The sequence below is a fragment of the Siphateles boraxobius genome, unplaced genomic scaffold, assembly GCF_051911475.1.
Source record: "Siphateles boraxobius isolate OS27281-9 unplaced genomic scaffold, OSU_SipBor_1 126, whole genome shotgun sequence".
Classification (NCBI taxonomy): Eukaryota; Metazoa; Chordata; class Actinopteri; order Cypriniformes; family Leuciscidae; genus Siphateles; species Siphateles boraxobius.
The window spans coordinates 325,428-335,000 of NW_027508729.1; the positions used below are offsets into that span (position 1 = coordinate 325,428).

At 42.8% G+C, this 9,573-nt stretch overlaps 1 protein-coding gene across 1 annotated transcript in view; it reads right to left on the reverse strand.

Moving 5' to 3' along the window:
- The window catches only part of LOC143733601 (alpha-2,8-sialyltransferase 8F-like), a 55,041-nt gene extending 49,352 nt beyond the window's left edge, over nt 1-5,689 (reverse strand). The window contains exon 1 of the mRNA XM_077225144.1: nt 5,423-5,689. Coding sequence (XP_077081259.1) covers nt 5,423-5,529 — 107 coding nt within the window. The 5' untranslated portion in view covers nt 5,530-5,689. The remainder of the gene's footprint in view (nt 1-5,422) is intronic.
- Nucleotides 5,690-9,573: the final 3,884 nt, after the last annotated feature.

Sequence of the window (9,573 nt, forward strand, 5' to 3'; positions counted from 1 at the left end):
GGAAGAAGTGATGGGATTACAGGCTATGCGAGCTTCCTTCAGTACAAACTTAGTAAATTGTTCGAAGCTTGGATATTCTCCAGATGCATCGAGCTGCTCCACTACGATTCGGCTCCATTTGCGGACAATCCAGTCGGGTAATTTTCTCAAGAGCTTATGATTTTAAAATGATTTACTATCATTTAAAATGGCCAATCCTTTGACACGGGGCATAGCTTCTACACAGCTCTTTAAAAAGTCTGCAAAATCTCTAAGCGCCAAAGAGTCGTTAGGACTAATCTTAGGCCATTTCATCAGCTTGTCTCGAAACGCTTTCTGCACAATGAATGGATTTCCATACCTGTCCTTTAAAACTGCCCAGGCACCTTCATATGCATCCTCAGAGCTCCGGTAAAAGAATCCTTCCACGGCCTTCCGTGCCTCTCCTGAGAGGTAGCCTTTCAAGTAAAGCATTTTTTCACTAGCAGAGATGGGTTTCCTATCAATTAGAGTTGTGAATGACATCCGAAAGTCAACAAATTTCAAAGGATCACCAGCAAACATCGTTGGTTCAGGAACAGGCAGATGATTTAAACTAAAAGAGCTTGCAATTGCTTCAGCTAAGTTGGCTGTTAAACTCTGAGATGCTGGTTGCGATTGGAACATCGTGACTCCTGTATCTAGTTGTCTGTTCGAATATGTAGCCGGAGTGCTTCTAACAACATAGGCTGTATTAGATTCTCCCCCCATGTTCTCCACATCACCTTCCAGTTTATTGTATGTTCTAACTCGAGATGCAGCCACTTTCACGTCCATGCTCGCTTGCAACATTTTTAACTTTGTTTTCTCCTCTTCTAACTTCAACTCCACTTCTGCTTGTTTCTGCTTCATTTCTATCAATATTTGTGACTCATGGAGTTTCCATTCACTTTCCAGTTTGGTCTGTTGAGCTTGTATCTCTTCAATCGACTTTGCCGGTTCTAATTTGGCTGCGAGTTCTGCTTCTGCATCTACTCGCTTGCAAGAAGCCTTTGAGCTAGTGATTGACAGGTTATCTAAATTTATGGATTCTTCTAAAATAACACTTTCAGTGCTTGTCTCACCAAAGACAGATTTATATTCCTCACGACTTAAAATCATTCGCACTCTTTCTTTCTCAGCTTCCTCTTTATAGGTCTCTTGAACTAGACCCACATCAAGCCTTCTACTCACAAGATCACATATTTCTGTTGTCAGCGTGTTACAAGCATCCAATTTCTGCACAACCTCTGGTGTACTAAGAGAATTGCGTTGAAGTGGCTCATAATTTTGATTTACACGGTCGTATCCACTCTGAATGTGTTCGTTTATTTTATCAAGATCCTCCTTCAAACAGAATTTCTTGAGCCTAGTTCTAGCTTGTCATGCTATCTGCTTCCACGATTCATAAGCTCTCAAAAAAGCCTTTACGTGCCTTTTAGCTTCCTCTTCACGCATTTGTTTGCCCTTTTCTGTAAGCTTTCGTTCACGAGAGACTGTTTCTTCTGTTGAAGGTTCATCATAGTTTAGATCTTTCTCACCAGTGGACTTTTCCTTTTCTCTTGACATGTTTGTATCACTACTTGATGTATTTCTAAATTAAAGTGATTCAGGGAGCTGTGGTTATAAGATGATGCTGTAACCTAACACTCCACACTTCAAATATTAAGATAGGTCTACCCAAATGTCAATAAAATACCAAAAAAAAAAAACTTTAATTTATTCAAGACGGCTTAATAAAAGTTCGAATGGCTAAAATTCATCTTCAAGATACACAAGTTTAAGATTTAAGAGTAAATATAAACCGTTAAACATTTCATATTTGTAACCCTTTCAGATATTTCACAATTCACTCACAAACACGAGAGCCAGTTATGTAGCCTTACTACTTATATCAATCAGGTATAGCCTTTAAGTAAATAGTTCAGTGCATTTTTTTTTTATAAATATATATATATATATATATATATATATATATATATATATATATATATATATATATATATATATATATATATATATATACATATATATATCCAGATAGTCAGAGTCTCTCACCGCATCTGTAGTCTCTGTTAAACATGCTACCAATTTACGACCTTGCCTGGATGCGTGGAACAAGCGATGGCAACCTCCGGAACGAAGACGACATGCAGCGTAGCAGATGTCTCAGATGTAGCGACGAGTTTTCACTGTAGCAGCCCTTGGGTCCAAAGAAACAGAGAGAGTCTCGACTGATGCATAAGGTGTCCTTTATTTAGTTCGTCAAACCAGCATGACGCTCAACTTTCACGCCATCACCTTAGCACAGTGAAAACTGTATTGAAAACATACAACAAACATTTCACACAAACTTGTTTCACGGCTACAAACGTCATTACACAAGTAAAACATTCAAGATGACAAACATTAATTATCAGCAAATAAACCATTCATGTGTACAAATATTATGAAATATCCATGAATGAGAGCATATCATACCTCGCTGCGCTCACCAAGGAATGCAAACAATATCCTTTCTTCCGTCATGAAACGGGCGTCAAGTTCTTTAAATTCATGTATAAAACACAGGATCTCCAGATAAAATACATATAGACTCACTCAAACACAGCTGCCTGCCATTCACACCGCCATCCACCTTTAAATATTCATCTTCCCTTGTGCAAACTACGGTGCCACCAAAGGGACAAATTTCATCGTTACAGGTGCACCACATTTCTGGTCAATCACATACGAATAACATTAAAATACATACAAAGATAAATATACTTGAATAAGGTACAAACAATTAGACAAATATTTTTACCACTAACCCAACCCATACTTCATTTAATTAACAACATACATTAAACTCCAAATTTTCTAAACGTGTCTGTATTATCTGTGTTTTTAACCATAGGGAACTTTATTTTTGCAACTGAAATGACCTTTAAACAAATTCAGCCGTTAAGTTGTCTTTTTTTTTTTTAGGCGCATAACAGTAAATTAGGCCTATTATGTTTGTGGGGCTTAAAATTGAGGTCATTTCTGTTGACAGTAAGGTGTACTTTTGTTTTTGCATGTCATTAATCAAGTCACATTCCCATTTTTATAGATTTTATGCTTTAAATGATGCTTTTTGTGGCTGTATAGCCGCATTCACCTGAGGTAAGGTATTGTTCATGAAAACAAACATCAGATGAATTGCCGTTTAAACTGTTATGTTTCATCCGTCCCACCCGTGTGTTCCCGCTCATGCGGGACGATTGAAACAAAGCACAACTACCGTTCAAAGTCAATTTTTACTTAAATCATTCTATATTTGTACCGAATAACACATGATAGGTTACTAAGAGAACACGTTTGAGAGTTGTTGATCACAAAAAGAAAAAAAATTCTATCTGTAACCTTCTCTTAGAAAACTTTGTTTATCTGAAAAGTGTTTCAACTGTCCCGGCCCTCCCCTAGTTCCTCGGCAGAATACTTCAGGACATAATTTTCAAGTGCTTGGATGTTGTCAATATGCAGTTTCAAGAAAGATTTGAGCAAGAGGGGCTGCTTACGATCAGTTCTATTGAAAAGGTACTGTTGACAGGAGATTTTGATGCTGGTCTGTTGGAACAATATCCAGAAATGCACTGGTCTTCACTGAGGGTGCAATGATCAAGTCCAAATATGATTATTAGTCAACTACTGAGGCTGCAAACACTCTTTGGAATATGTTGCCAGAAGTCCGCCAACTCTTTGACCAAGTGGAAACACTTGTAAGGTTGCTCCTTGTTTGCCCTGTTTCTTCCGCAGAGTCTGAAAGAAGCTTCAGTTGTCTTCGAAGATTAAAAACCTGGCTCTGAAGCACAATGACACAGTCTCGTCTAAACAGTGTTGCTGTGTGTCACATCCAAACTGAACAGTATAGATAGGGAGATGATTGCTCAGCAATTCATAGATGGGAATCAACATCGCAGAAACACTTTTGGCAGTTTCAAGTATTAAAATGCTAAGATATATGTTAGCTTTAACTCTGTGTAAATAATCTCCTGCTTTTGAACAAATCAGCCTAAAAAGAAAAGCGTAAATGAAACGACCAACTAATAACACCAACTGTTTATTGCATCTTATTGTTCTACTGATTTAAGGTCTCCTACTGTGACATCTTTGCAATTGTGTGCTTTGAGTGGCTTTTTTATTTCCTTCCTGAAATGTGGACTAGAATAAAGTAGTGTGAATGTGCACGTATCCTGTGTGCCATTCACATACTAAACCACATACACAAAAACAATTTCAAATATGTAAACATTATAGTACAATTATACAATACCACGTGCAATATAAAGTACAGAACATCTGCATTTCTTTCTTTCTGTCTTTCTTATTGCTTTAAAAATAAATAGCATATTAAGCCAATTACGGAAAAATCGGTCATCAAAGGTCTGAAAAAAACTGGTATAGGGCTCCTCACTTTTGAAATGATGGCTGCGCCCCTGCCAGAAGGTAAGGGGGTTGAACAGTTCTTCTTGAAGAGGAGGATGCACAACAATTTGTGCAAGAACATGCCAATAAAATGATGATTGTGAGAAAGGAATCAGGAATTCAGTCGCCTACTTGTGTAATTTTCAGCAAAACGTCTACTAATGTTGAACAAAAAAAGATGTGCTCAAAACCATCACTGCACTAAAACCAGCCACTGATGAATATATATGTTGCTACACTTATTTGCATGCATTTTTTCCTTATTCCAGAAGTTTCCGTTTCACTCGAAGCGCAACTTCATTTTCATTCCATCTCCATCTAGTTGAGATTAGCCTTCACATAAACTAATAAATATTTTTTTCCATCGCAATTATAGTTGTATGCCAATTATATTATGGTCAGGTCTTTAAATATAGGCTACAATAGCCTATGTCTAACTTCATCTGCATAAATGTCAACTCCGCGATTGTTAATATCGTCACACAAGTATCGTCCAGCTCTAATCTGATAAACGCTAAGGCATTACGATTTTAAGATGTTAGAAACATTAACATCGTGATTTTCTGTAAAGCTGCTTTGAAACAATGTGTAGCCTATGGTGAATACATTAATTGGCACATTGTCAGACTTGTGGAATTGTAGAAAGACAGCAAATGGTTCAAACATTTTCACCGCAGTAAATTGATGGATTTATTTGAAGCACAATAGAGTGAAACAACTTTATCTCTGATTCAGTGCTGATCAGCTCTACTCTCCTGCGTAACAAATGGTGCTCATACAGGAACCGAAAATTATCGGGACAGCAGCATTTGTCCAAATTTCAATCTTAACCATTCTATTTCATCTGAAACGATCTTAAAACAGAGCTTTAAGTGTAAAATACCGAACTTTAAAAACAGCAACACGGAGCCCGATTTGAATTAATTTAAATAGCGTTTATTGAATTATAATGAAATATCGAGATAAAAGCGCTCACCTGGACGAGTGTGTGTCGGGTATGTAGTAAAACACCAAACACACACCCTGAAAGATGATCAGGACCATCAGCAGTGTGAAGATCCACTGAAGAGACGCCGATGCCATCAGAGACACATTCAGTCATGCACGAGTGTGTGCGCGTGTGTGCGCGCGTGTGTCGCCTTTAACCCCTGAATCACACACACACACGCACTCGTGCTCTCGTCCCCGCCCCTCTTTAACTCGCTTTTATCCTGTAAAATGGTCATATAAACCCGATATTGACTTGTAATTTGCGTAGTGGAATTTTGTCAGGGAAGATACTATTTTTATTAGTAGCCCAGCTAACAAACGACGTCGCAGTTACGTAGTTTATTCGTACTTTTTGGTAATTTCATGACTTACCAACTGACAACGTAGTCTCGACGTCGCATGTCTGTAATTTTATTACCATCAAGGTACCAACTGCAACGTCGTCAGTACGGTCTCCTAAGGTAACAAAATAACCAACTACGTCCCAGTTACGTGACGTTTTGGTAATTTCATGACTTAGGCCTACCATCTCACAACGTAGTCTCGACGTCACAAGTCTGTAATTTTATTACCATCAAGGTACCAACTGTAAGTCAGGTAAGACTACTTAAATATGAAAGATTTTTCGTGATTTTTACCATACAAACACATTTTTTGTGTCAAAGTCTTTGGGGAAAGACTAAACAAAACGACAATATACAACTACACAACAGGCTTTAAAAGTTTTATTAGAACAAATGGAACAACAGAACAGAGTTTTGTTACAGCATTACAAAAAAGAAGTAACTGGGCAAATAGTTTAAAGCAGGACCAATAAAAGGGAGAAAATATTTGAGGAGCTCTGCATTTTGGAGCCAAAAAGTTCCAGCTTCATGCACACAAGAGTGAGAAAAAACATCCAACAAAGAAGATTGCTGTAAACTCCGGTCTCAGTGATGCAGTCAGGGATAGAGTCCATTTAGAAATGAGAGAGCCTTGGTGAGCAGCTTTAACAGTAAAGGGGTGTATAAATTAGAAGCATATTGGAAACACTGTAATGTTGATTTCACTTGGCAATTATTTAGATATTAAAAGTAATTAAGGTGAAAAAAAACTAAAACATAATTAACTGATAAATTACAACTTATTACTCTACGGTGGTCTTAAGGGCTTTGTCGATCTTCTCACAGTGTTGTGTTCCATGAAACAGAGTCATAAGCATTTCCATTTTGGTTGCACTATTCCTATAAACATTTTTTTTGTCACTTGTAATAAAGGGTACATTTTATATAGGTTTATTACATGGTTTACATATTAAACACCGTTGCCATGCAAAGCAGAGCGTTGCCATGGACACACAGGATTCTAACCGTAGAGACGGAACACACTATTTCCTTTAGCAGAAGCTTTACAATAGTTATTAAATCAATAAACTCCTTTTTAAATCAATATTTTGTGTCAAATTATTTATTTATTTGGTAGGTGTAGAGCGAGGCAGTTGTTATAGCGAACACAACCCCTTCAGTCTGATTCATGACCCCTCCGCTTCCTCCTGATCAGCCTGTCGGGGTTGTGTTCGCTATAACAACGCCTTGCTCTACATTATCCTTGACTTATTATTTGCAGTTTCAAGAATTTATTTGCAGTTTCAAGAATTTGTTCAGCACGTGTCCTACATAGACCTACATAGTCAAACAGGATTAACTAGTAGCCAGTTAGTTTGATTTTGCACTTTTCCATGGACACTCAGAAAACTTAATGTTTAACCAAACTCTGGTACTTGTGTTGTATTTCATCTGCCTCTGGTAAAGAAATTAATTAAAACCCCTTCTGCTCTTCCTTGTCAGATATCCTGTTTATCTGTTGTGCTGACACGTGTGTGTGTGTGTGTGTGTGTGTGTGTGTGTGTGTGTGTGTGTGTGTGTGTGTGTGTGTGTGTGTGTGTGTGTGTGTGTGTGTGTGTGTGTGTGTGTGTGTGTGTGTGTGTGTGTTGGACTGAGTATGTATATGCCCTATTAAACTACGCCAATGATTAATGCATATAGAGGAAACCCTTGTGTCATTCACCAGCTTTCACCCATCTGTGCCTTATCTGTAATGCTGACACTCAGTCCTTCCAAACCAGCCAAATGAGGAAATCTTTAAACAGATGAAGACCTGTAAAATAATGATATGATATTAAATTAATAATGGTTATAATTATTATTATTATAATAATCATTATCATCATCATCATATATTATTTATCTAGCATTTAGCTTCTTGTTTCAGGTGAAGAGATGTGCCTTTAGCTTTGTTATCACAGACGTCAGAATGAGGAAGTCTACACAGGACCGTGTAATGCAGAAGGATCATGGTACCCTACAGAACCAGGGAAATTAAAGCTGCAGTAGGGAGTTTTGAGAAAATGTTGACTTAGCCTGAAAATTTGAACAAGCACAACTTACAGGTCCAACCCACTTGCTCTCTGCTGCACTCCAGCCCTCTCTCCACAGCTCCTCCCTCCACAGCTCCTCCCCCCACAGTTCCTCTCTCCACAGCTCCTCCCTCCACAGCTCCTCCCTCCACAGCTCCTCCCTCCACAGCTCCTCCCTCCACAGCTCCTCCCCCCACAGCTCCTCCCTCCACAGCTCCTCCCTCCACAGCTCCTCCCTCCACAGCTCCTCCCCCCACAGTTCCTCTCTCCACAGCTCCTCCCCCCACAGTTCCTCTCTCCACAGCTCCTCCCTCCACAGCTCCTCCCTCCACAGCTCCTCCCTCCACAGCTCCTCCCTCCACAGCTCCTCCCTCCACAGCTCCTCCCCCCACAGCTCCTCCTCCACAGCTCCTCCCCCACAGCTCCTCCCTGCACAGTTCCTCTCTCCACAGCTCCTCCCTCCACAGCTCCTCCCTGCACAGTTCCTCTCTCCACAGCTCCTCCCTCCACAGCTCCTCCCCCCACAGTTCCTCTCTCCACAGCTCCTCCCTCCACAGCTCCTCCCCCCACAGTTCCTCTCTCCACAGCTCCTCCCTCCACAGCTCCTCCCCCCACAGTTCCTCTCTCCACAGCTCCTCCCTCCACAGCTCCTCCTCCACAGCTCCTCCCTGCACAGCTCCTCCCCCACAGTTCCTCCCCCCACAGCTCCTCCCCCGACAGCTCCTCCCTGCACAGCTCCTCCCCCCACAGCTCCTCCCCCCACAGCTCCTCCCTCCACAGCTCCTCCCCCCACAGTTCCTCTCTCCACAGCTCCTCCCTCCACAGCTCCTCCTCCACAGCTCCTCCCCCCACAGCTCCTCCCCGCACAGCTCCTCCCCCACAGTTCCTCCCCCCACAGCTCCTCCCCCCACAGCTCCTCCCCGCACAGCTCCTCCCCCACAGCTCCTCTCTCCACAGCTCCTCCCTCCACAGCTCCTCCCTGCACAGCTCCTCCCCCACAGCTCCTCCCCCACAGCTCCTCCCCCACAGCTCCTCTCTCCACAGCTCCTCCCTGCACAGCTCCTCCCTTCACAGCTCCTCCCCCACAGCTCCTCCCTCCACAGCTCCTCTCTCCACAGCTCCTCCCCCACAGCTCCTCCCTCCACAGCTCCTCTCTCCACAGCTCCTCCCTCCACAGCTCCTCCCCCTCAGCTCCTCCTCCACAGCTCCTCCCCCACAGCTCCTCCCCCACAGCTCCTCCCTCCACAGCTCCTCTCTCCACAGCTCCTCCCTCCACAGCTCCTCCCTGCACAGCTCCTCCCCCACAGCTCCTCCTCCACAGCTCCTCCCCCACAGCTCCTCCCTCCACAGCTCCTCTCTCCACAGCTCCTCCTCCACAGCTCCTCCCCCACAGCTCCTCCCCCACAGCTCCTCCCCCACAGCTCCTCCCTCCACAGCTCCTCTCTCCACAGCTCCTCCCTGCACAGCTCCTCCCCCACAGCTCCTCCCCCACAGCTCCTCCCTCCACAGCTCCTCTCTCCACAGCTCCTCCCTCCACAGCTCCTCCCTGCACAGCTCCTCCCCCACAGCTCCTCCTCCACAGCTCCTCCTCCACAGCTCCTCCCTCCACAGCTCCTCCCTCCACAGCTCCTCCTCCACAGCTCCTCCCCCACAGCTCCTCTCTCCACAGCTCCTCCCTCCACAGCTCCTCCCCCACAGCTCCTCCCTCCACAGCTCCTCCCTGCACAGCTCCCCCCTGCATA